The sequence below is a fragment of the Urtica dioica genome, chromosome 6 (assembly GCF_054948205.1).
Source record: "Urtica dioica subsp. dioica isolate 48M chromosome 6, U.dioica_male_clone48M_v1_H2, whole genome shotgun sequence".
In the NCBI taxonomy this organism is placed as follows: Eukaryota; Viridiplantae; Streptophyta; class Magnoliopsida; order Rosales; family Urticaceae; genus Urtica; species Urtica dioica.
In genome coordinates, this window is record NC_142761.1 from 27,601,061 (window position 1) to 27,628,132 (window position 27,072).

At 32.9% G+C, this 27,072-nt stretch overlaps 1 protein-coding gene and 1 pseudogene across 1 annotated transcript; one reads left to right on the top strand and one right to left on the bottom strand.

Annotated features, from left to right (window-relative positions):
- The first annotated feature begins 968 nt into the window (after positions 1 to 968).
- Positions 969 to 26,624, top strand: LOC149393539 (uncharacterized). The gene is made up of 13 exons (XM_089617120.1): positions 969 to 1,059; positions 1,240 to 1,418; positions 16,097 to 16,171; positions 24,027 to 24,244; positions 24,324 to 24,429; positions 24,520 to 24,621; positions 24,711 to 24,770; positions 24,916 to 24,994; positions 25,105 to 25,252; positions 25,335 to 25,461; positions 25,541 to 25,721; positions 26,207 to 26,235; positions 26,349 to 26,624. The coding sequence occupies exons 2-13, from the start codon at positions 1,248 to 1,250 to the stop codon at positions 26,412 to 26,414; spliced, it is 1,362 nt and encodes a 453-aa protein (XP_089473246.1). The 5' UTR covers positions 969 to 1,059; positions 1,240 to 1,247; the 3' UTR covers positions 26,415 to 26,624.
- LOC149393540 (chlorophyll synthase, chloroplastic-like) lies at positions 8,978 to 10,802 on the bottom strand (annotated as a pseudogene).
- Positions 26,625 to 27,072: the final 448 nt, after the last annotated feature.

Consider the following 27,072-nt stretch of genomic DNA (forward strand, 5'->3'; position numbering starts at 1 on the left):
CCAACAGAAAAAAGCATTTTTAATCAAATTTGTAAGAGATGATATAATAGTTTAACTTTCACTCTTTTTTAGTCATTCTACACTAGATCAAAACAGCTTGAAAGTTGTATTATTATATCGCCTGTTGCAAATTTGATAAAAATGATTTTGCTGTTGGACCGCAATTAGAATTCGTCTTTCAATCTTTATTAGTCATTCTACACTAGATCAAAACAGAATGAAAGTTGAATTATTATATTGCCTATTGCAAATTTGATAAAAATGATTTTGTCGTTGGACCGCAATTAAAATTCATCTTCTTATATTTATCACCCAAACTTTAAAGCTTAGTCGACCATTAAAACTTTTGCGTGAATCATTGATAATACCTGACTTTTTTAATTACTTAATTTTATTCTCATTTGATACACGTTTACAAATAGTCCACCCTCATTTTAGAAAATAGTTAAAGTTTTATTTTATTATGAAAATAGCTCATGGCTGAAGTAAATTAAATTAACTATTTAAGTAAATTTAATTTACTTTTGCTTAACTTAAATAAATTAAATTAATTTTTTTAATTAATTTAATTTACTTTGACATAATGAGCTCTTATGTAAATAAAATGAAACTTTGGTTAAAATCTAAAAAATAAAAAAGTTTGAGGATGGACTACATTCAGTCACTAGTTACAACAATTTTTTTTTGTTTAATTGGTTTGGAATTTGTATAAAGAGTCACTGAATGGTTGAATTTTTTAATTTAAAAAAAAAAATTTGGATCACCAGCACAATTATTTGTAAATATAATATACATTGAAGTGTCATGCCTAAGTCATACATGCACTCATACAATTAAAAATATATTAGAAAAATACACTAATGAGAGTGGGACCAAGGTCAAAGCAACTATTTGGAATCACCTATCGATTATTGGGCACCTGCTTCATCAATATTAAACTACAAGTTCACGCAGCAAAATCTACGAGAGAGAGAGTTATTAGACTGTTTTTTTCGCCTCAGGCCTGTTCTACTTTTCCTTCCATAAGCTTCAAGAAGTCCGCTAGCTCTAAGCTTCAAGGTACTATCTCAATGATCTCAATATGTGTGTTTTGTTTCCCTTAGTTGATCAAACCAATATTATATTGTAAAAAAGTTACGAAAATGATTCAAATTAGTACAAGCAATTTTATATTAACTCTTGAGAAAATCAGTTTATTTTTTTAATCCATTACTGATCGACAATATTTCATATCGAAAGAAGGAAGGATGAAAGTGTGTGTGATTGGTGGTGGGATTAGTGGATTGGTTTCTGCCTATACTTTGGCCCAAAACGGCGTCAAAGTGATTCTGTATGAGAAGGATTCCTTGGGTGGCCATGCAAAAACCGTTACTTTTGACGGCGTCGATTTGGACCTTGGCTTCATGGTCTTCAATCCGGTACGCACTATCTCTTTCTTATTCGCAATCATTAGTTTCGCCGATGAACTATATGATGATAATTATAAAACATTGTGAAATTTTACGATGCTCTAAAAAAATATGTCATAAACGTGACATGTTCTTGGGAAAATAACAAATATATTTCTGTAATATGTCATAACATTATTTTCTTTTTTCCTTTCGTATTTTTAAGAGATTTGTTAACATCTTAACTTATAAAGGGAAAGTTAAAATAATGACTAAACTATCAACTAATTTAAAATAATGACCAACATTTTATTTGGTTTTCAAAACTACCCTTTTCCCTATCTCTTTCGTTAGATTTATTAGAAACCTCAATCACACAATCTTCTATCCAATCATCGCCTACGACCCTTACTTTCTCCCACTCCCAACGCTTCACCTCTGAATCTGCGAGAGAACTTCTCTTCGACGATGCTGAATTTCCATTTGAGGAGGAATTCTCGGTGGGTGTGGAATCCAAGAGCAACAAGAAGAAGAAGTTCATCTTTATGTTGGAATGTTGCTCGTTGCCGTCGTCCGGTTCGCCTGGCTCTAGTGTCTCTCCGGAGTCTCCGCCAATTCGCCGCTCGCTGTGTCACGCGCCACAAATAACGTGAAGATCGCCGCCAGCGACGGAGTCGAATTTGGATCTGGATCTAGAATCACAACAATGGAGCGCCAGGTCAGAGGAGAACCGTACGCGACGACGGTCCAACTCTGCGAGCGAGTCTTCACGGAGAGAGTTACGGCGGTGGAGCTGGCAGTGGCATTGGTTTCAAAAATGGAGGATCGGGCTTTCCATAGAGCATTGGTGACTGTAAAAGTTAACCTGATTTGCTCTGAAGGTTAATCTGATTTACTGTGAATGTTTATTTACCCAGCATCGAGTTCGACGAGATCACCTGTTCCTCGATGGAGTTCGAGGCACAACGCAGATCGCCATCGGAATCGACATCGGAGCTATGCTGTAGAGATTTTCCAGCGCTAGAAATAATTGCCAATTAGTTCTTGTTAGGGATTTGATTCGATAGGTCTTTTGTTTCTTATGATCTAATTGCCCATTTTTATATGGTTGTTTGTTTTTCGTTCTATATTGGTTGTCGTAAAAATCAAGTCGAAGTATTCGGTCTTCGACAAGGTCTGGACAGAGTCATTGTAGATCACAGCAATCTACAACAGTGAAAGTTAATTGAATGATATACTAAACATCAAAAGGATGACGAAAGTACTCAAAAGGGTGGCGAAAGTAATAATAGTATTAGCTATGAAGGCTAATATAAAAGTTAATATTATTTACTCTGACAACTAATAATATGAACCGTTAAAGGTATTATTAGAATGTTAAAATATTATTCTAGAATATTTATGACTTTCATAAAGATATTACAAATTGGGCTATAATAAAAAAAAAAACAGATGTTTGGGCTAGTTACTTAGCCCGATTTATTTTTAGTATATTATAGTATCGAACTTATTAAACTAATACAAATACATTTGTTTAATCATTTTTAGTAAGAAACATGATTTAATTATTGATGATCTTTTAAATTTCACAAATATCATCATTTCGTAAAGAATTTGAAACTGCAAAAAATGTGAAAATATAAAGGTATCTTAATTTAAGAAATTTGAGATTGTAATTCAATATTAAAAAATGTACAATAAAAAATAATTTTATCTTACATAAAATATTCGTTGTTACTTTTTTTTTTAACATACATATATATATATATATATATATATATATATATATGTAATATCTATGTATGCATGGTTAAAAAACATGTATATATGCATGTTTTCCGTATAATGTGATCAACGCCATTTTTTTAATAAAAAAATTAGGGAAATAATCAATTTAAACGTTTGATATTGCTAACTAGCCAACGTTTGTTAAATTTTAGGTAACTATGCATAAATGGCAGTGACTATTTATTTAAGATTTACGATTGTAAATATATGAAATTGGTTATTTACCTAATATTTATCAAATATTTTCTATTTAGCAATATCAAACGTTTCCGTTTGCTATTTCCCTAATGAACCTTTTTTGATTGCTACTTGATCACATTGGTATTCGAGCCTACCTCATCAATTGAATCTACCTCATCAATTGAATGCTCATTTATACATCTATTAAATACTGTATATATATATATATATATTAATGCTACAAATAATATATTAGCAACTACCGACAGCATCAAAGGCTCCAGTGACCTCGCTTTTTTAATATTAGCAACGACCGACAGCATCACAGGCTCCAGTGACCTCGCTTTTTTAATATATATATATATATATATATATATATATATATATAGAGAGAGAGAGAGAGAGAGGCATATCTTCAACAAAACAGATCCGATATTCAATAGAGTTCTCCGATGATAAAAACTCTAAACTTTAGAGTGTGTTTGGTATGCTTGAGATAAAAAAATTGGAAACAAAAAGTGAAAATTGTGTTTGGTAAAATTTTCCGGAAAATTTTTTTAAAAATTTTTGAAGCTGTTTTATAAAAGAATAAAGAAAACTGAAAACAAATAAAAAGTGTTTTTGGAAGAAAAAAAATTTCTTCTCTTCTCTCCTCATTCTCCTCACCCGCGCGCAAGACTTGTAAAAATAAAATAAAAAAATCCGGCCATCTTCTTCAATCACCACCGAGTCTTACCATCGCCGCCAAATAGTTTTCATTTTTAAAATTTTTTCAAAAGGTGTACCAAATAGTTTTCATTTTTTCGAAAACAAAAATGAAAACTGTACCAAACAGTTTTTTCAGTTTTTTCAATTTCTCAAAAACAAAAATGAAAACTGTACCAAACAGCTTTTTGAAAACAACTGCAAAATAATTTTTCAGTACAACTACAAAAATTAGAAAATAGAAAACAAAAACTTTTTGAGTTAACTACCAAACGGGCCCTTATATTTTGTATAATTTTTGTAAGAATATTTTCCTTAATAAAGAAGTATTCTCTCCATTATAATGGTCCATATATATAAAGTTGACCAACTAATTAATGAACAAAATCGTGCTCAAATTAATGGCCAAAATCAAGTAAGTACGTACAATTTTAGGATTGTGATTTTCGTCATTGATGGCTATGAGGCTATAAATACAAGGGTTTTGGGATCCCTAAATTCACTCACACATTCAGAAAACCAACACAATCTAGGGGTGAGAGCAAGAGCTTAGAAAAACCTCGAAATAGTTCGCCGGGAGTCGGAGTCCGAAGCTCGCCGGAAAACACAACAATGGCCGGAGATAACTCAATCATTTTCGCTTCCTCTTTAACGTGTTCTTGTCGTTAGAACACCTTTAGTATGTGTAATAAGTTCTTACATGTGGTATTAGAGTCTCACATAATATCTGCCTTATTTTAGAAAAATTCTATGATCTTTGGTGTTTATGAGTTTTATGTTTTTAAAACATGAAAAATAATTAACTTGTCTGTCGGAAAATTGTTTTGTGATTCTTTTGGCTTTTGAATCGCTTTAATTCGGTGTTGAAATGAGTGAGAACAAGCCCGATCTTGAAACGGATTTCAAAGGGTCGTAATAACTCATCTAGATGCTGAAGAAGATAAGAAACGACATGTCGTTTGGTCTTTGACGTTATTTGCATCATTTCAGGAATATTTTCGTTTTACTTTAATTATATCATTTTTGGTGTTTGCTGTCATTTTCTTCTCAGCATGTTTTGAGCTGTTTTGACGGGCCTGCTCTTATTAATTTGGCTCATACACATAAAACATCTTCATTACATGATTTCAAATATGAGGTCCACTCCAGACTCGGTACATGTTTTTTAATACTGTGCTTATTAGCTTGTGATATTACAATTTGGTGTTTGTATATCATTGTGGACGAATGATTCACATGCATATTTATTATTTATTTATTTAGTAAATGATTAATGATCATATTATATGGAAAAATAAAATAAAGCTTCTTGATGCATGATATCCAATTAATTTGCATTATTAAGTTTTGTGTGTAAATTTTAAATATGCATATAACATTTAGAAAATGAATTACTAGCACAATATTACTGTTATATTGTTTAGTGATTATATGGTCTTAATTGATTAGAGAGTAGTCACAGCATCTTTAATTAATTTAAATTATATATGGGTTATTAAGTTATATAGTCACACGGTTATAGTGAAATGAGATATAGCCCACCTTTCGTTAATTTCTTGTAAATAGCCAAGTTAACTTATTAACAGATTAATAAAATACTTATTTAATCCAGCCAAACATGTAAAAAATGTTGTTAATAGGTTGCCACGTATGCAAGTTGGCTATTTACAAAGTATTTACCAAATGTTGGCTAATTTACAATTCCTATAGTTTAGGTGGCTTACGTAACCAATTTTTTTATTATATATTTATAGTTAAGATCACATAAAACAATAGTTGTGGTTAATCATATTATATAGTATGGAATCTACCCACATGAATTTTTTAATATTTGTATGATTGATTAGGATAAAATATCAAATTATTTTTCCTAATTAACCCACATGTATTAGGAAAAGAAATATAGTTTGATAGTTTTATCATGATCGTGTGAATCTAATGGAATTAAAACTTTAGTCCACATGCAAGTTTTATGTCTCAAAATTCATTGAGTAAACACATGATTTTACATTGGTAAAACATGATATAGCTATTTTCTTCAAAACAAATTTTAATAAGCATGTTTAATCTCTGTAAATTGCAACTAGTCAACCTGTTAGTTACTCTGATGTTAAATGCGATGTTCTCGAACTCAAAGGGGACAATTTTAAGGTATGGAAAGAGAGAGTTCTCCTTCAGCTGGGATGGATGGATATTGACTATGCCATAAGAAAGCCTGAACCACCTCAATCACTGAGATGAGTACCCCAGATCAGGTTGATCTTTATGAAAAGTGGGAGCGATCTAATCGCCTCTGCGTTATGTTCATAAAGACCAAAGTATCTACTGGGATTAGGGGTTCTATTGAGCAACATGACAATGATTGTCTCTTAATGAACACAATAGATGAACAATTTGTCACTTCAGATACGGCTTTGGCAAGTACCCTTATCATGCAATTCTCATCCATGAAGCTTACTGGGATTGGAGGTTGTTGCGATATTTTTATAACTAGCACGCAAGCGGACGTATCGAACAAGTAGTAGTGTTACGTAAGTAACGGATATCGATCCCACAGAGACTAGTTACTACAGTGACGTTAAACAACCTAAAGCGAATTGATTTCACGGTATTAAAGTGGGTGGTGCAGGAATTGACTGCAATTAAACTAACAAAAACAGCAATGGAAATGTAACACGAAACTTTGAATAAGAGAAAATGGGGGTTACGACTTCACCGGAAAATCAAGACTCGGGAGTTTCATGTTCGAACAACTTGAACTACTCTATTCATGCTAATCTCACTCTCCCTACGATATTACTAGCCTCTCTCGAGTGATCTAGCAACCTATGCAATTGACGGATTGTGTATCCTCTCGGCCTCTAATCCTATTAAAACAATTACGAGCAATAAACACGAGAATTCAAACGATTACATTAAGCTTAAGCCGTCTAGCAACCTAAGAACAAAACGAAGCATGAATTATGAGCGTGAGTTTTCGCCCTCTCTCGAGTGACAGAAAACTCCTAAAAACAATTCTAGAGATGGCCAATCTAAAGAACGCATTAAGAACACATCCACACAAGCTTGAATAATTAAGTAAATCAAAGCATAATTTCACCCTAACGAACCCCCTAACCCAAATCAATCCGACTACATCGCAACCCCGCTAAAAACCTAGCCTCTAACGGAATCCATACTCAATAACATAATGATCAAGACAAGAATCAACATAACCATAAATAAGAGAAACACTATGAAATTCATGACGGGAGGAATGAAACTATTAATTAACGAAAATTAGAGTAATAGAGAATAAGGGAAAGAAGGAAAAACTATTAAAAACGGGAGTTCACGGTTGCTTGTTCGTCGGATCTTTGACTCAACTTCGCTCCCAAGCAAAAGCTCTCAAAGAAAAAGTGCAAAAAAAGTAGAAGGAACAGCTCTCCCAAAAACTAGAATGAGTTAATTAGGTTACAAGAGGTGTTTTTAGCCCTGAATGTGTGTTTTTCGGAGTTATCTGAGTCTTCCAATTCAATCCAAGGGTCAAAAATCTTCAGAAAACGTTAATTTCCTATTCCAGCAATCCGGAGGCAACCGGCGCGCGGACCAAACTCCAGGTTACGCGCGCTCCGCGCATAAGACTCTGTGCGTTTTCACGGTTTGTGCCCCCATATGCGCGGCGCGCGACCAGAAGCACGCGGTGCGCGGTCTCGAAGTTTGTCTTCCCGCGGCGCGCGAGGGAATGAGCGCGGCGCGCGTAGTCGCCAATTTTCTTGCTCATCGCTTTTTGACTCTATTTCGACCGTTTTGTCTCCAAATCCCAAAGTCTTTCCACGAAATTGACTGTAGACACTCTATTGCTCCTCTGAACCCTGAAACTACTCAAAAACCTACTAAAAACCATTAAAATACTTGATGACTCATCGGTTTTTGGTTCGAGATATAGGAGTTTTAGGCGTGATTAATGCACCTATCAGAGGTATGCGTGATAATATCATGCGCATGAGGGATATTGCGGCTCAATTAAAGACTTTGGAAGTTGATATGTCAGAAACCTTTCTGGTTCACTTTGTTCTGTGCACTCTGCCCCAGCAATATGGCCCTTTTAAGATTTCTCATAACACACAAAAAGATAAATGGTCAATTAATGAAATTATGACCATGTGTGTTCAAGAAGAGCATCGGCTGACTATGGAAGAGGGTGAGAAAGTGAATCTGTCCTTCTCTGAAAGGAAGAAGAAAGATCATGCAAAAGACAAAGGCAAGATCCCTGTCAAACCGGACATTAAGAAAGAGTCAAAGTGTTTCTTTTGCAAGAAGTAAGGACACATAAAGAAAGAATACACTCTAAGTTCAAAAATTGGCTTGACAAGAAAGGTATTCAACTTTCGTTTGTATGTTATGAATTAAATCTAACAAATGTTCGGTCATAATACTTGGTGGATTGACTCATGTCACTACTACAAAACTGGGATTCTACAACGCTTAAAAATAGTTGTAGAATGATTCTACAACGCTTATTAAGCGTTGTAGAATACTGCGTTGTAGAAGCTTCTACAACGCTTAGGGATCCGTTGTAGAAGCTTGAAGGCTTCTACAACGCTTACGGATCCGTTGTAGAAGCTTCAAGGCTTCTACAACGCTTACGGATCCGTTGTAGAAGCTTCAAGGCTTCCAAAATATCTCGCCGCGGCGATGTACATTTCTCGCCGCGGCGAGACTTTCTACAACGGATCTCTAATCCGTTGTAGAAAGTCTCGCCGCGGCAAGAAATGTACATCGCCGCGGCAAGAATTAAAAGTCGCTTTTCAATAGAGCGACTTGCAATATTCTTTTTACAAAGTTATATTTCTTTTATTTCAACCCCAATATTTTCCAGAATGTCATAGCAATTAAAAGAATATATTTTATATTACACCAACGTGAAAAAAATGTATATATTGAAAATTGTCGGAGAAAATTTACAAGAAAATTGCAGAGAAAATTTACACAACGGAAAGAGGCTGAACAAGATGTTACCGGTATCCACACTGACAGGTTTTCTTTGATAGTACAAGCCATTATGAATATAAGGAAATTGAGGCTCCTTAATAGTGATATAGGAAATTGTGGCTCCTTAATAGTGATATAAGGTATGTGTCGAAAATAAAAAAACATAAAAAAAAAAATCTAAAGCTTTAAGGAATGGAAAATTTATTGCACCATGGTAAGCTGATGTAACTAGCTCCAAGGGAACAATTGCCAATCCATCCATTCTGTTTCAGCTGCAGAAGATGTTCAAAACCATCATTATTCAATGTCAAACAATATAGTTTCTTGAAATCAAATTGACAACATTGGTTAGCTCAGGTGGTAATCATCCTCGGCCACATCGACAAGGTTGTGGGTTTTAATCAGTAACCATGAAAAAAGTCATAACAAAATATAAATAAATATACATGCAGAGCTTGCATAAAGAGAGTTAACTTGTTTGGTCAGACAAAGAAACAAAAAACTATACCTTTTGAGGTGGGGCAGAGTATATATATGATAGCAGGGATGCTCCCAAAGCAAGGTAAAAAATCGTCGGGAAATCATGCCCTGACTATAGAAAAGCTAGGTAAGGACTAAGAAGTTTTTGATTCATTTATGCATTTTTCTCAAAGGATTTAAACAATTTTAAGCAAACTCACCCAAACATCTAAGAAGTTCATTAATGGCGTCTATCTCTCGTTCATACTTGTCATTAATTGTCTGAAGAAAAATGGTGGGATGTCAAAGTACTTTTTCAATCAAAACCACTTTTGGGCTAACATATTGAGCTATACCTGCGTATATCCCCTGAGAAATGGCCCATACATCAACATACAAACAATTGATTTGGCGACGTCCTCATGAGTCCAATGAAAATTTCCTTCAATGTGACAAACATTTTATTAGAGTTCACTTGGTACAAGATAAAGGTTCATAAAAAGTAGTTACCTAAAGCAGCAGCTCCACAGACGACTCCCCAGACCAATGGAGGCCAAGTAACAGGCTTTGTCAGCTGAAGACGAATCTTCCATTTATTCTGTACATATTAATGTCACCCACTCAAACTCTACCACACACAAATAACGCAACTCATTTTGCCTAGTATCCCAGTTAATCAATTTTGTGTTTTTGTTTTGACCCATATCATAATATTGAGCATTAAGTTCATCCAAATCTTACCAAATCAAGTAGACACTCAACCTTATCACCAGCATGATTCATAGACGAAGATAAAAAATCAAAATCAAATTTCAAGCCTTACAGTTTCTTGAGAAGCTCCTTTAATCCCCAGAAGCTGGTTGAAGCTTGATCCATTACATGCTGGCGGTGGCGTCTCAGGTGCCGCAGATTTCACTCCTAAAATGACATAAATAAACCATAATACCCTAATTCACTCACCAAAAATATCAGTCTATCTACATCTATTTTTCATTTAAAAATATAATAACAATGATATCTATTCAGCAGAAGATAAAATAAAAACAGTATTATTATTGAAACTAAGAAGAGCTTTGTCCGCATCAGTGTCTGCAGCTCTAATTGAAAATCTCTTCCCTGCAAAACTAGCAAATTCTCGGAGCTAAAACTGAAGCTCTAATGGAAAATATAAAGCTAATTAAAACTGAAAGTTTATCGAAGTTTGAGGGTGCCAAATCAGATTAAGGTATAAACATCCTCGGTCAGTTGGCCAGCCTTGCAATACCCGCCAATCATTTTAGTCCTCACCACTAAATCCTTCTCGGGCATTTCATCGAACAGTTAACGAGCATCGTCAATACGTCCCTTGTGAATCAGAAGGTTTTGGAGAAGGCAAAGGCACGAGAATTTCTTGTCTTGGCATGCTTTCAATAGCAACTGAAGAATTTGTGACAACATACTACCTAGTATTATCTTAACAAAATATTTAGCAGGGTTCTGGGCACAACGTAGAATTGTCAAGAGCCCGAACTGAAAGTGCCCTGATGTTTCACTCTTTATGGCATACAAAACAGTTTATTAAAGATCAATGAAACTAATAGTACGATCCGGTAACTAAAACCACGAGCTTTCTGAAAAAAAAAAATTAAATAAAGTCACCTTCTTCAGTCAATTCGCGTAGAGCTCATGGTAAACCTCGGCAACGGGAGCGATATGAGCTCTGCTTCGTTCGTTGAATATGTGAATGAAAGCCTTCTCGTCAGTCCCTAGCTTTTTCTCGCCCGACTTGTACAGAGATTTCGCGTCCTTCAAAACCGTTTCTCTATCAACATCGAAGCCTTCGTAGCGTTGCGTGCCTATGTACGAAAGTAATAGCTGCACAAAATAAATCATACTCAGATGACAATTTCACATCAACGTACAAGTCGTGAATAAAATTGGATCAAATCAAACAACTTACAAGAAAGGAAAAAGAAGATCGGCGTGATGGATAGTGAAACGCCTTGCATCATTTAACGACCCACACAGTCGATCAAGCTCTAAAAATTTTTTGGGGAAAAAAAATCAGAAACCAGTCGTGGATAAAATTTAGGGTTACGAAAAGAGAGACTAACCTGGATCTTCGAATCGTGATTTGGAATCGGCTCGAGGCTCTTCGAAGGAACGTAATCAATCGTCGCTACGGGTTTTCCGGTACGGTATTTTGGTTCTCGTCGTTGATGAGAGGCTCAGTCTCGACTCTCGTCGTTGGTTCTCGTCCTTACGCGAGTTTGGAAAATAAGAGAAAAGACTGGTATTAATGATGATTTCATAAACTCCTACAACGGATATACTATCCGTTGTAGGACATTCTCGCCGCGGCAAAGAAGGATTCTCGCCGCGGCGAGGTTCATAAAATATCAATATTCCTACAACCTTTAGTCGATTCGTTGTAGAAAAGTCTTGCCGCGGCGAAAAAAATACGTCGCCGCAGCGAAGATTCTACAACGGATCGACTAAGCGTTGTAAGAGATCTGAAATATATTAAATTCTACAACGCTTAATAATATGCGTTGTAGAAACAAAAGGATTCTACAACGTTTAGCCATAAGCGTTGTAGAAACATCAAGATTCTACAACGCTTAGCCATAAGCGTTGTAGAAACACCAAGATTCTACAACGCTTAACCATAAGCGTTGTAGAAACATCAAGTTTCTACAACGCTTATGGTAAGCGTTGTAGAATCCATAGTTTCTACAACGCTTATTATAAGCGTTGTAGAAAGTGCGTTGTAGAATCCAACATTTGTAGTAGTGTGTTCTACAATTCATGTCTCAAATACCTTGCAGGGTATGCAAAACCTACAGAAGCCAGTGGGAAGTGAGAAATACATCCATTTAGGGAGTAGGATGAGCTCAAATGTGGAGGCTGTCGGTTCTTGCAATTTGGTGTTGAGTAGTGGATTTATTTTGCATTTGGAAAAGACTAACCTAGTTTTTCAAGGAATTTAATTTCAGTTTCAAGACTTGTGCCCTTTGGTTTTGACTTTAACTTTTCGGATATTGGTTTTACATTACTAAATAAATCCGAAATTGTTGGTTATGATACACTGAGAATGGACATCACTTGAGCCATTTTCGAAGTTTCTTCAAGAACATGGGATTGTTGCCCAATACATTATACCTGGTACTCCGGACCAGAATGGTGTATCAGAAAGAAGAAATCAAACTTTAATGGACATGGTGAGAAGTATGAGGGGTAACACAAAACTTCCTCAATTCTTGTGGACTGAAGCACTAAAGACGGTTGTGTATATATTAAACAGAGTTCCAACCAAGGCTGTTGAAGACACCTTTTGAGTTATTCAAAGGTTGAAAACCTAGTTTGCGACATATACACATTTGGGGATGCCCGTCTGAAGTAAGAATTTACAATCCATAAGAAAAGAAACTAGACCCTAGGACTATTAGTGGGTATTTCATTGGATATTCCGAAAAGTCTAAAGGTTATAGATTCTATTGTCCATCTCACAGTACTAGGATTGTGGAATCAAGAAATGCGAAATTTCTTGAGAATGACTTAATTAGTATGAGTGACCAACTGCATGTCTCAGTCTGCATTAGATCACAATGAAGTTCAACCTTCTAGTTCAAGTGATAGACTGATTATCATACACACTCATCAAGCTCAATCGTGTGTAAGACAACCAAGTGTTAAAATTCCATAAGCTAATAATGCTGATCCTTTATATCAAGTTGTTGATCAAGATCATGCTGAACAACCAATCGACCAACCAATTGAACAACAAGATCCTCAAGATAATGATGAAGAAACATTGAAAAGATCTACTAGAGTTAAAAGATCAGCAATCGCTAGTGATTGTAAAGTGTATTTGCAAGAAATGGACTGCAACATTGGAGCCGAGAATGATCCCGAAACGTTTTCACAAAGATGTAAGTTCTAAAGAATCTAACTTATGGTAGAAAGCCATGATCGAGGAGATGAACTCTATGGAAACTAATCAAGTCTGGGATCTCGTCAAATTGCTTGATGGTGTAAAAGCCATTGGATGCAAATGGGTCTTTAAAACAAAGAAAGACTCACAAGGCAACATAAGGCAAAACTAGTAGCCAAAGAGAAGGAATCGATTACATAGATGCATTTTCTCCCGTATCAAAGAAAGATTTTCTTCGCACGATTATGACATTAGTAGCTCACTTTGACTTTGAACTACATCAAATGGATGTGAAAACGGCCTTTCTTAATGGGGATCCAAATGAATAGGTTTACATGAAACAACCTGAAGGATTCTCCTCTAGTGATGGTGAGCATTTAGTCTACAAGCTTAATAAATCCATTTACGGTTTGAAACAAGCCTCCCGCCAATGGTTTTTAAAATTCCATGATGTTATCACTTCATTCGGTTTTGAAGAGAACGTCATGGATCAATGTATATACCAAAAGGTTAGTGGGAGTAAGATATGCTTCCTTGTTTTATATGCGGATGATATTTTGCTTGCGACTAATGATAATGAAATGTTGTATGATGTGAAACAATTTCTTTCAAAGAGCTTTGATGTGAAAGATATGGGTGAGGGATCTTATGTCATTGGCATTAAGATACTAGAGAAAGAGCACGGGGAATTTTGGGTTTGTCTCAAGAGTGTTGTCAATGGTGCCCACAAGAAGAGTTGTAGTCTTTATTTTGTACATTTGATGTAATAAAGTCTAACGAAGACTCTTGCTGGTAATTACTTATTCATTTAATAAAAAGTTGAAACGTTCATTCATTCTTCCTTGTTTGTTTAAAGCTTTATGATAAAACATTAGTCTTTAGTCCATAAACAAACTTAACAACTTACGAAGAGACAAATGTAGATTTGCATGAACAAACTCTTCATAGTTTGCTTAAAACGATATATTCGCAATCTAAGGGTCAAAGGACTATTGACCTCAGTACGATTGCTAGGAGAATCTATGATGTCTGGTTATGGGACATTGAGAGTTGGAGACTCTATAGTTCTTCTAGGTATCTTCCGAAGGTACTGAATTGACCAGTGCACTTCTAGAGACAAGATAAGAACAAACCATTTAACCTCTTATGTCTCGAAGTCACTACGTATGAATTGCATCATGCTTACCTTAATCCTGAAATGAGACATGTCATTTCACAGCTTACGGATTCTCATTTGAGAAAGTCAGAGTTCGGACTCACTATGTGATTCTGAACATGACCTATTGGTGAAGTACTAAGTTGTGAAGATGTCATGAGTAACTTTGTGAAGTTCTCATAGATATGGAATTCATGTACACGATTGCTGAAATGCAATGTATATCACCTCATGCTTTGTTCCTTGGAATGTGAATAAATGAACTGGTCAGTGTCCAAATTGAGTCTTGACTCTTTTGGATGAAACAATGTGACTTGTTAGCACCTCGTCAATACACTGTTTCTAACTTATTCACAAGCGACAAATGAGTTGAGGAAATAACAGCTAGAAGGGTAAAATGGTAATTTTGTACATCACGACTAGCTGATGATATTCATGAAGGGTAAACATAGATAATATTCAATGGATCCACTCATTACAATTAGGTTGAATTCTTGAGTAGAAAATAAATTCATTTGAACCGAGAGATTTTCAGTGTCAACTCTTTAGTGGAGTCAGTTGACATTAAGCTAAACTTGGAAAAGGTTTGTGAACTTTTGAGTCCAAGTATTTAGCGCAAGCTTTGTTCATTTGGATCCATGAGGTCACTGTCACAAATCATATTGAGTAGGAATAGTTAAACTAGAAGCTAAGTCAAAACAAGAACGAGACAAGTTTTACGAAAATTGTCGAAAAGGGTAATTTTGTCTTTTTGGACATGACATGAAATGAATGTCAATAAATTTTTTGACATGGTCATATGATGACTTAAATCACTCGGCCATGATGTGTTCATTGGGCCTTGTGAATTAATTTCATTTCATAGAATTTTACTTAAAAATTCTTAATGGGCTTTTCTTATGTTGTCATGAACAAGTAAAGAAAAATCTAGAAAGTCTTTCTACCTTTTGGCCGTCCAACCCAAGGGAATGGGAGATAAAATTTTGTGCAGCCTTAGTGTGAAAGAGAGATTATTTTGTGCATTAATGTATGAATATACTTGCCAAAAGAAAAAGAGGAAACAAATTTTCTCTAAGAGGAATGAGGGATTTCGGCCAAGGCTTAAGGGAAGCAAAAGAGGAAACAAATCCAAGGCTTCTAGAAGCCTTGTTTGGCCGCCCAAATGAAAGAGGGAAAGAGGGAATATTTGCTCATGAATATGTGATATTCTATAGAAGAGGAAACTACCTTATTGAAGGTGAAACCTCTCATATAAATAGAGCTCTCATTCTTCACATTTCATTCATCCCAAGTTTTAGAGATTGAGAGCTTCTCTCTCTAGCTTGGCCGCCCATCCTCTCTCTTTCTCTCTCTAAGTTCTTTTCGTTTTTGTTTTGGCACCTAGGTCCTCATTTGACCTAGCGTTTTTAGCTCTTCGACTTTGAGACTTGTTCTCAAGCCGTCGTGTTTAAAAGTGCCCACTCACTAATTCCTTTTCTCTCGAGTGATTCTTGTGATAGAAACTGTCGTGGTTGCTCGTGTTGCCGAGGAAAGAAGAGAGACGTGCTGCAAAGGGAGACGAACGTTGCAACTTTCCAAAAGCTTCTCAACGTTCAAGCTTCTAAAAACGTTAGTAAATTTATAATGCTCATAATAGTTTTTATTTACGTGTACTTGCTCTTTGTCTAGGTTAGTAAAATCGTTTTACTTGTCAAAAGAAAATTTTTAAATTCCGTCGCTTACCCAAAGCGTTAAACTTTTTCTTAAACCCTAGATCAATTCCAACAAAGAGACCTATATCAACAAAGTTCTAGAGAGATTTTGGATGAAAGATTGTTCACCAAGTGTAGCTCCTATCATGAAGGGCGACAAATTCAACTTGGATCAATGTCCAAAGGATGACCTTGAATGGGAACAAATGAAGGATATTCCATATGCTTCCATAGTAGGAAGCCTTATATATGCTCAGGTTTGTACCTGACCTGATATTGCATATGTTGTTGGAGTATTGGGTAGATATCAGAGTAACTCAGGTCTTGACCACTGGAAAGCTGCAAAGAACGTTATGAGATACCTTAAAGGAACAAAGGACTACATGCTTATGTTGAGACGGACCGATGAATTAGAGGTGGTTGGCTACTCTGACGCTGACTTTGCTGGCTATATGGATTCAAGAAAATCCACTTCAGAATATGTTTTTATGGCTGGCGGAGCCGTGTCTTGGAGAAACACCAAGCAGACATTGACCGCTACTTCCACTATGGAAGTTGAGTTCGTATCTTGTTTTCAAGCTACATCACATGGTGTTTGACTGAAGAGTTTCATAACTGGGCTTAGAGTTGTCGACTCTATTTCTAGGCTGCTAAAGTTGTACTGTGACAATTCAGCTGCTGTTTTTATGGCTAAGAATAATAAAAGTGGACGTCAAAGCAAGCACATCGACATCAAGTATCTAGCCATAAGAGAACGTGTTAAAGATGATAAAGTGACCATCCAACACATTAGCACTGATTTGATGATTTGACCATCCAACACATAATGTAATCTTTCGTTGTACGATACTTTATTTTGATATACTCTTATTTCAGTTTGATATTTTCTCATATAGTTGTGCACATTCATTTTTATTTATCGAGAAATATCGTTTAAGTGGACCTAGAAGAAACATATGGTTTATTCACTAAAGAATAAAATGGCTATTGAGTTAAGAGACTAAATATATTGTAATACATGGAAGATAATACTCGCTCATAGAGAACCTATCGCCATGATTCATATATTTTGTTTCTTTGTAAGTTTTGAGCTATATGGACCAAGTGAGAGAATGTAAGAATATTTTCATTAATGAAAAAATATATAATGGTCCATATATATAAAGTTGACCAACTAATTAATGGCCAAAATCATGCTCAAATTAATGGCTGAAATCAAGTAATTACCTACAATAGTAGGATTGTGATTTTCCTCATTGATGGCTATGAGGCTATAAATACAAGGACTTTGGGGTCCCTAAGCTCACTCACACATTGAGAAAACCAACACCATCTAGGGGTGATAGCGAGAGCTTAGAAGAACCTCCAAATAGCTCGCTAGAGTCGGAGTCTGAAACTCGCCGGAAAACACAACAATGGCCGGAGGTAACTCGATCATTTTCGCTTCCTCTTTAACGTGTTCTTGTCGTTAGAACATCTTTAGTATGTGTAATAAGTTCTTACAATTTAACACACAATAAACATTATTACACCATATTTAGTGTAACACTGCTCATTTGGTGTCAAAATTACTCCAAATATTTAAGAATTATTATAATATAATTAATTCATAATCCTAATTAAAAATACATATTTTATGTAATCCAAGTTTAATCAATATATTTTTAACTGTTTGAAGTTTTGTGTATAATCCAAATTAATTTTTTCAGCGCGCGCCACTTCAATTATGCCAATAATAATAAGATAAAATAAAAACTTATAGATATCAAACCAAATTAAGTCGATAATCAATATATGGTTGGAACGGATTAACAAATAAACATTCTAACAATCTGGTAATCCAGACGATCCATCACCACTGAAGTAATTAATATATGGTTACAATGAATTAACCTCATTATCATTGGGATGATGTTTAGATCTTTTATGTAATTAATGAATAGAAATTAATTCAGTTAGGAATATTTAATTTTCATATATTTTTTTAATAGTGTATTATTTATTTTCTAAAAGATGTTGTATTATCTATGTAATGAAATTTATTAACTTTCACTTTTATTAATTATATTTTTTATTTTTTAAATAATTTATTATTGATTTATATTATATGTTATACATAATTGATAAATAAAATACAATTACATTTTTTATATATCTAATTAGACATTACAAATAACTAATAAAATTAAGACACTTAATCTAAAAGCATTTAGATTAAAAAATTTAATAAAAAAACGTATTATTAGAATTTTCATTTTTATGTAAGGTATAATGTAATACATCCGTTGAAGATCCTTTAATCTTTAGTTTTCTTTTTCTCTTCATTATTTTTGTTAGAGGCATTTAGGTGTGTACCCCAATAATCTATTCACCCACCTTTTTAACGTATAGTTAATGTTTTATTTTATTAAAAAATTAGCACATCAGGACGAAATAAATAAATTAATTCGTTAGGTTAATTTAATTCAGTTCAGAAAATAGTCAACCATACCAAAATAGATAAATTAATCTAACCAAATTAATTTATTTCGACCTGGTGGACGATTTTCCTAATAAAATGAAATTTTGACTAGATTTTTAAAATGAGATAGATAATTATCTAGTTGTGACAAATTTTTATTAATAGTATTTTTAATTTATTATTTTTATAAAGATGATTTGATTGATCTGATTGCCCCCAAAATCAGATAACTAAAATAACATACTCAAGAAACGTACAAAAATGCTTTGGTCGCCATGCCCACCAAAAAAAGCGAAGAACACCGTTCACACTTCACACGCACTAATACATGCAACTTTACGCATCAAATATAGTGTAATTTTATACACCAATATTTTTTTTTGTTTCAATAATACTACACTATATTTTACACCAATGAAAATATTCTAATAATATATTTTTAAATTATATATTTAAGGAATAATTAGGTCAACAGCCAAATATTCCATTTTTTGAAAATAGCCAAAATTCTTTTTTAATAAGAAAATATCTAAACAAGTCAAAATAAACTAAATTAATTGTTTTAGTTAATTTAATTTACTTTGGTTTGGTGTGCTATTTTCTTAATAAAATGAAAATTTGAAAAAAAAAAATAAAAAATTAGGAGATTGGCTAGTTGTAACATATAAGTTTTTTAATCTAAAATACTTTTAGATTAGATTAAGTTTCTTAAGTTTATTATTATATGTCTAATTATATTTTTTAAGTGTAATTGTATTTTATTTATTAATTATGTGTAATATTATGTATAACTTAATAATAAATTGTTCAAAAACTAAAATAAATAATTAATTAATGTGAAAAATTAAGAAACTTCATTACATAGATAATACAACATATTTTGTATATTACAAAATAATTACTATAAAAAAAATTAAGTATACTAACTTATTTAAGTTGTATTGAAGAACATAATTTGGATTATGAAAAAAGCTCCAAAGAGTTAAAAGCATATTGATTATGAAATTGCTAAACGTGTTTCAAGATGGTTGTTCAATAAGTAGTTATGACAAATTATTGAAAAACTGATTTATTAAGCACGATTAAATAAATAAAAAGTCAAACAAGCAATCACATATAGAAAACACTATAGGACACAAAGATTTGGTAACTCTGTTTGGTAATAAAGCACATATTCAAGGGGATTGATATGTCCGGTGATGAAAAGCGATTCGGAATCTCCATAATCAAATATACAAAACTTAAGTTTCCAGACTCTCTCTCGAGCTCCTAATTTCTTTGATTTCTCCAATTGATGATAATCTATGCCCCTCTCTCTCTCTCTCTCTCTCTCTCTCTCTCTCTCTCTCTCTTTTCCACGCAATCCTCTCCCGAAGATTGAGACAACACGTCCATGCAAAGCACGTATTCATAGAATCTGCACAAGCACAATACAACAGTAGGAAATACGTTGAACTTGTTGTCGATGAGGATTTCTAGAGTAGAGAGACAAGTTCAAAGTTAAGGACGACGTGAATTGACCAAACAGAGTAAAGTGATTAACTTAATTGTACCCTAGAAGAGTTTTATTAGGTTAGTACCAAATCTCTCGCGAATATGTTTTTCAATGAAACATAATATTTGAGAATATCTATTCATAATATTTTGAACTAAAAATATAATGTTTCCAATCTTACTCACGTCAGAATACATGTGATTTTAAGTGATCCGGATCTTAAACAACTTTAACAAACTTATTTTGCCAAACTAAACCGTGACACCGATGATCCAACAAATTAAATATAGATTAACTATGTAGTTTTAATCATCAATCATGAATTAATTAAAATAATGCTTCAATATTTAATGTAATTTTTAAACCAAAGGAATAGTTTTACATTTTTTTTAATTTGTATTATTTCTATTGTACTTAAGTTGTTTATTGTTTAATTCGTATTATCTTGGGATATTTTTTTTATTTTTTTTTAACAAACTATTTTGGGATATTATCTACCTGATTATTCACAATCGATATTGTCATGAGACTTGAATTTTCAACTATTAAAGTGGGATAATCCCACATTGGTTATATGTGTGTATGTGAATAGATATGTGTTTATATCAGTTGAACCTCTCTACTTGACGCAAATTGATTTTGAGTTGGACTTTAACATGATATCAGATACTTGTCGATTCACCCAATTTGAATTTGGTCCGACTCACGCGAAGCGTGAGAGAGATTGTTACTCGGTCTAATCACACTATGTGTGTGAAAGAGTATTAAAATGAGATAATCTCACATTGATAATATGTGTAAATGAATATGTGTTTATTTATCGGTTGAACCTGCTCATTTGATATCAATTGATTTTGAGTCGGTCTTTAAGGCCCACAATCTTGTTCTATTGGTACGAAATTCTATTGCATCATTATTTTTTCTTTTTTGCTGTGACATCATTATTGTACTTGTGAAAGTGCCATGCTCTAAAATTAATCTAGATCCATCTCTCATTGGCCTAATTTTTAAAGATAAACTTGAAATAAATATATTCAAATATTTGAATTTTAATTATCATTATTGTCAAAATGAGAAGAAAAAAAATATGTATTTCACTGCCCGAGAAATAACACCTTCAGCCTCGTGAACGCACTTTGTCTCCCCTCAAACACACACAAAAATGGACAGTTGATCACTTGTGATTAGAGTGAAAACTAATGACGATTTTTTTTTCTTCATTAGCTTTCAGTTCGATGGCAGAAATAATAATATATAACATTTTTTTAATCATTCAGTACGATTTTGCAATGGTTTATAATGATTTCGATGGTTACTTAGTCGTAGTGACAGGATAGTTATTATTTTTAAATGTCATCATTATTATTTTTTCAATTTTTTTTTTCTTATGCATTTCGATCTAACTGATTTTTATCATTGTAAAAAAATAAAATGAAATTCAATATGGTTTTTTTAATTTAATTTGTTATGGATTTATATGGGAGCCAATTAATTCAATTAAATACATTAAAAAAACTTATTAAAAAAAAGTATATTTTTTTATCTGCTTGAGTGCGACTAAAATCATCACAATTAATGGCAGAACATCAAATAATTGACATACATTCACCAAACAAGAAAATGTCAATATAAAATGATAAAATTTTGAATTTGCTGTGTTATGATGTCAATGATAATGTTACTGATAATATATAGGATAAGGTTGATTAGATGCACAAAGGTAAAAGCATAAAAATAAATACAAAAAATTGGCTACGTAAGCCACCTAAACTATAGGAATTGTAAATTAGCCAACCTTTGGTAAATAATTTATAAATAGCCAAGTTGCATACGTGGCAACCTATTAACTACCTAAAATATATGTTTGGTTGTGTTAAATAAGGCTTTTATTAATTTGTAAATAAATTTACTTGGTTATTTACAAGAAATTAACCAAAGGTGGGCTATATCTCAATCCACTATATCCGTGTGGCTATATAACTTAATAACCCAAATAAATAAGACACATAAATAGTACGTAGTTTGGCCGATGATTCTAGGATTGAAAGAAAATTTACTAGTCAATGATAAAAAAATATAGTATATAATGGTTTTAGCTGAATGATCAACTTAAGCTTTCCTTGATTTTAAATAGCTTCAGATTCACTCACACCATTCACCAAATGTTCAATCAACGTTTATAACAGGATGTGATCTTTACAATATCACGAAACATAAATCTTACCTATGTCACTCGCAAATAAGCGATACTGATGAACTATATATCGATAATCACACTCACAAGACATAATAAGCTTACGCTCACATACCTCTCAAAAAGTAAAAAGCATAGTCAGATTCTTGTAAGGAAGAACGTTTCTTCAATAGGAGTCTTAACTATAGTCATGATGCCATGCTAGGGTTTCCTGAAGATTGTCTTGATCTTATTAGGTGAAGATAAATTGAAAGCATATTTCATAAACACGGAACTAGCAAAATACTCACAAAATTGAATCTAGGGAGATTTGCAAAACATATCAACATATTTTTTTTAAAAGATACTAATTAAGAACATGATATATGATATCTTAGAAGAATTTTCCAAACTACAAACTTAGTTTATCAACGTAGCTACACAATGTTTTTGCAATGAACTACAATAATGTTAGAGTTTTGTTACCAACTAATCCAATTGAAATGTTGGACTTTCATGTTAGCCAACTTTTCAATCTTTCTAGAAAAAAAAAAGGTCTTCACGTTGATGTGGCAAATAAAATTAATTATTTTATACCTAATTTACCCTTATTAATTAAGTAATTATATTTATTTTTTAAATTAAAAAAAATAAATTTCCTAATTAATAAGATATTACAAACTGATTGGAATTCGAATTTATTAGTCTCTCTCTCCAAAAATTGTTCTTTCTCTCTCTCTCTCTCTCCAAGAAAAATATCTTCTATCTCCGATACAGTATTGGAACAATATGCGACGTCGAAATTTCGCAAATCTGTAGTGATTTTTGAAGGTAAAAGGGCCAACAAATACAACCCCATAACTTTGTCACGAGCATCCGATGATTTTAGTCAACTTCTATGTAGAATTCGTTTGATCTCATGGTTTTTCATCTTTCCTAACTCCTAATGTACATCATTTCTCTGGTTTTCTGTTTTTTCTACCAATTGTGTAGTTAATAATCAGTAACAACTATTTTTTCTTCGGTTGATTTTTTCTTTGTGAATTGTTAGTTAATTTTGGATAATTATATATTGTTATTAGGTTGCTTATTTAGTATAGTTTTGAGTTTTTTTTTTTTTTTTTTTTACTTTTGAATCCTCATTACAGTATCGTTACTTTTTGTTAATAAATGAATGCGTTTTAGGATTTTTGGTGCAGTAACAACTCTAACTTTTTCGTTAAAAGAAAAGTTTAAGTGTAACAAATATATATATATATATATATATATATATATATATATATTGAGTTCTTAGAAATAATTAATTTTGTGTGTTTTATGGAAGTTGTTACTTAATTTGTGGGATTTAATTACTTTCCTTATTTTAAATCATGAAAATAAATAATAAAGGGTATTTAAGTAATAAACTAATATGTCATGGCCAATTAGTTAAAGGTTTTAAAACTTTGGTCAAATTGAAATCTAATGTTTCAAAATGGCTAGCAAACTAGACCGCCATTGATTTTAGGTGTCAAAATATCAAAAATATGCTTCAAAATCATTTGGAAAAAACTGAGAAACAATATATGTAAAGAATACCCTATATATTTGATTTGGTATGATTACTGTGTCTAATTTACAAACAATGTGTGGATAATGAGCAGGTCACATATCCAAATATGTTGGAATTCTTCCACAGCATTGGAGTTGAAGTAGAGAGATCAGATATGTCACTTTCAGTGAGTTTGGAAGAAGGCAAAGGATATGAGTGGGGGAGCAAAAATGGCTTCTCAAGCTTATTTTCCCAAAGGACGAACCTCTTCAACCCTTACTTCTACAAAATGATCATAGAAATCACCAAGTTCAAGAGTGATGTGATTAGGTAATTTATAAAATATTTCATTTAACTTAATTCATTGATCTACGTTTCTTTAATTATTAATACTCTTTGGTTGAAATAGTTATCTTGATGAGATTGAGAGCAACCCAGATATCGACCAAAACGAAACAATGAGAGAGTTCATCAAGTCTCGTAGTTACTCTGAGCTCTTCAAGAAAGTTTTCCTTGTGAGATTATAAATGCTTCTAATTATTTCTTCTTTAAATAAGTTATCTGCCTTATTTTTACTCAACAAACAAATCACATTGTTTCTGCAGATTCCATTGTGTAGTGTAATCAAGGCTTGTCCATCTGAAGGTGTATTGAATTTCTCAGCTTTCACAGTACTTTCATTTCTTCGCCATCACCACCTTCATCAGGTATTTATATTCTATATATTAAGAGATTAGTCTCTTGTCTCTTGCTTCTCAAGTATTGTTGAATTTAAGTTACGTTATCTATATTTCAGCTCTTAAGCCCGCCTCAATATCTTACCGTTAAAGGCCGTTCACATTCTTACGTGAAGAAGGTAACTCAATTTTGTTAAAATCCGAATCAATATGTACTTCTACCTATGTAGTTCTTAAATTCTTATCATGCAATTCAATTACAAGTTCAAAGAGAATTATTTTTTCTTATAAAATATGTACAAGTAATTCGAGATGAAAATTCAGGTAAGAAATGCACTCGAGAGTAAAGGATGTCAAATTAGGTCGGATTGCGAGGTCCGATTGATTACAACAACTGGTGAAGGTAAGATACTAAAAGAAAAAAATACTTTTCGATCAAATATAAATAACCACGCAGCGTAAATGTACTTTTGTACCTTAACTAGCATTTTGAATTAAATTTCTAATTTTCAGGTTGCTTAGTACATTGTGAAGATGGTTCTAACGATTTGTACGATAAGTGTATTTTGGCCGTCCCCGCCCCTGATGCCATTAAAATTCTTGGCGACCAAGCAACCCCTAACGAACGAAGAGTACTTGGTACTTTCCAATATGCGGAGAGGTTGTTTATTTATGTATTTATAATTGTTGTAGTATAGATTATTCAGATCAATATAACTATACTTATTTTCTTTTATGGGCAGTGAAATTTACCTGCATTGTGATACAACATTGATGCCTAAAAACTCATCTGCATGGAGTGCATTTAATTTTCTGGGAAATTATAGAGACAACAAAGTGTGTTTGACATACTGGCTCAATGCTATTCAAGTACGTTGTTCTACACAAATCAATGAGATCTTCTTTACAATTTACTTCACACCTAATAAGTGATATTTTCTCTATGTAGAACCTCGGCGAAACAAAGCGTCCTTTTCTTTTGACACTCGATCCCGAAGAAGCACCGAAAAACACGTTGCTCAAGTGGTCAACCCGCCACTCAATACCTTCCGTTGCTGCGTTAAAAGCTTCACTCGAGCTTCATCAAATTCAAGGCAAGAGAGGGATTTGGTTCTGCGGAGCATACACCGGTGAGCCTTTTTTTATTTATTATTATTTTTTTATTACATATCTTTTCTTTTTGGGGGAGCATAAATCGGTGAGCCTTTATTTGAGGAATTATATTTTATTTTGGGGTTATTTTATTATGAATTATTTGTGTGCAGTAATCCTTGAACTAGAATACAGAGGATCACTTTTTGTCGTTAAGCTAATTTTATGAGTATAATAATGTTCAAATTATTAATTTTGAAGCATTTTAGTTCCTTTTTGCAAACCTATTGAAATTCTGTTCAATATGTATTCAACACCTAAACAGCTTGAAATATATTTACAAGCTAAAAATTTGTGTATAGTTAATTTTTTAAATGATTGATTATATTGCTACAAAATCTATAATTTATGGACTACTTTGCTCTTAAAAATATAGTCACCGTAATTCATGAACTATTTGTGGTCACTGCTCTACGTCTACTAAATTTTGTACTAATTTTCAGTGCCTTTTGCTTTGTTTCAGGCTATGGCTTCCATGAGCATGGACTAAAGGTAATAATAAAAAAAGAAAAAGAAAAAAAAGAATGTTATAAGCATCACAATTTTCTCTTCTTATAAGATTTAAAATTTAAAAGAAAAAAAAAAAAAAAACTTTACATTTGCAGTCCGGGATTTCTGCTGCGAATGGCATGCTCGGAAATTGTGACCTGCTTAGCAATCCGGAACAATAATCAGCACAAGAGTTGTCAGTCATTTCATCTCCGCCAGATGTTTAACGTGAGGCACACAATAAAAGTTGGACATTCTGATTATCGCATATTTCTTTACTATATACGATAACATGTGCTGTAATCATATGGTTTATAATTTCAATGCTCCAAGTACAAAATAAACAAGAAACATCACCAATAAAGAGAACAAACGATGGCATTTTATTAAAACGCATCACCACGTCTTTATATGGAACTGATAAGAAAGAATCTATAATGATATTGTCTTAATTAAATGCATTGGCCCACAGGAGTTGGATGATTTTTATTTTTCTAGTTTCATTAAAAAAAAAATTCTCTTATTTATTATTCTAAGGGAAAAATCATCTAATAATTAAATAAAATATTTCTTTTATAAAAAAGTTTGAAAATATAAGGTACTCTTAACAGAGAAAATTGCATGCATAGAGTTTTTAAAATGCAAAAATTTCCAAAATAGTGGTTGTCTTAATTCTTAGGGAAAATAGTTTTTTTTTTTTTAAATTTTATTCGTAATAGATATTTGAAACTATTTTTCTTATAAGTGAAGTTGTCGATATTAAACAAAACTTAAGTACAATAAACATTATTTTTCATAAAAAAAAAATGTTTAGAAAAATTAGTGATTACAAGTTTACAA

What these genes read in the sequence shown, in the direction of transcription:
- LOC149393539 (XM_089617120.1), top strand. Translation starts at nt 1,248, where the DNA reads ATGAAAGTGTGTGTGATTGGTGGTGGGATTAGTGGATTGGTTTCTGCC. An exon ending in TTCAAGAGTGATGTGATTAG is followed by an intron (nt 24,245 to 24,323) that starts GTAATTTATAAA and finishes TGGTTGAAATAG; the next exon opens with TTATCTTGATGAGATTGAGA. An exon ending in ACTGGCTCAATGCTATTCAA is followed by an intron (nt 25,462 to 25,540) that starts GTACGTTGTTCT and finishes TTCTCTATGTAG; the next exon opens with AACCTCGGCGAAACAAAGCG.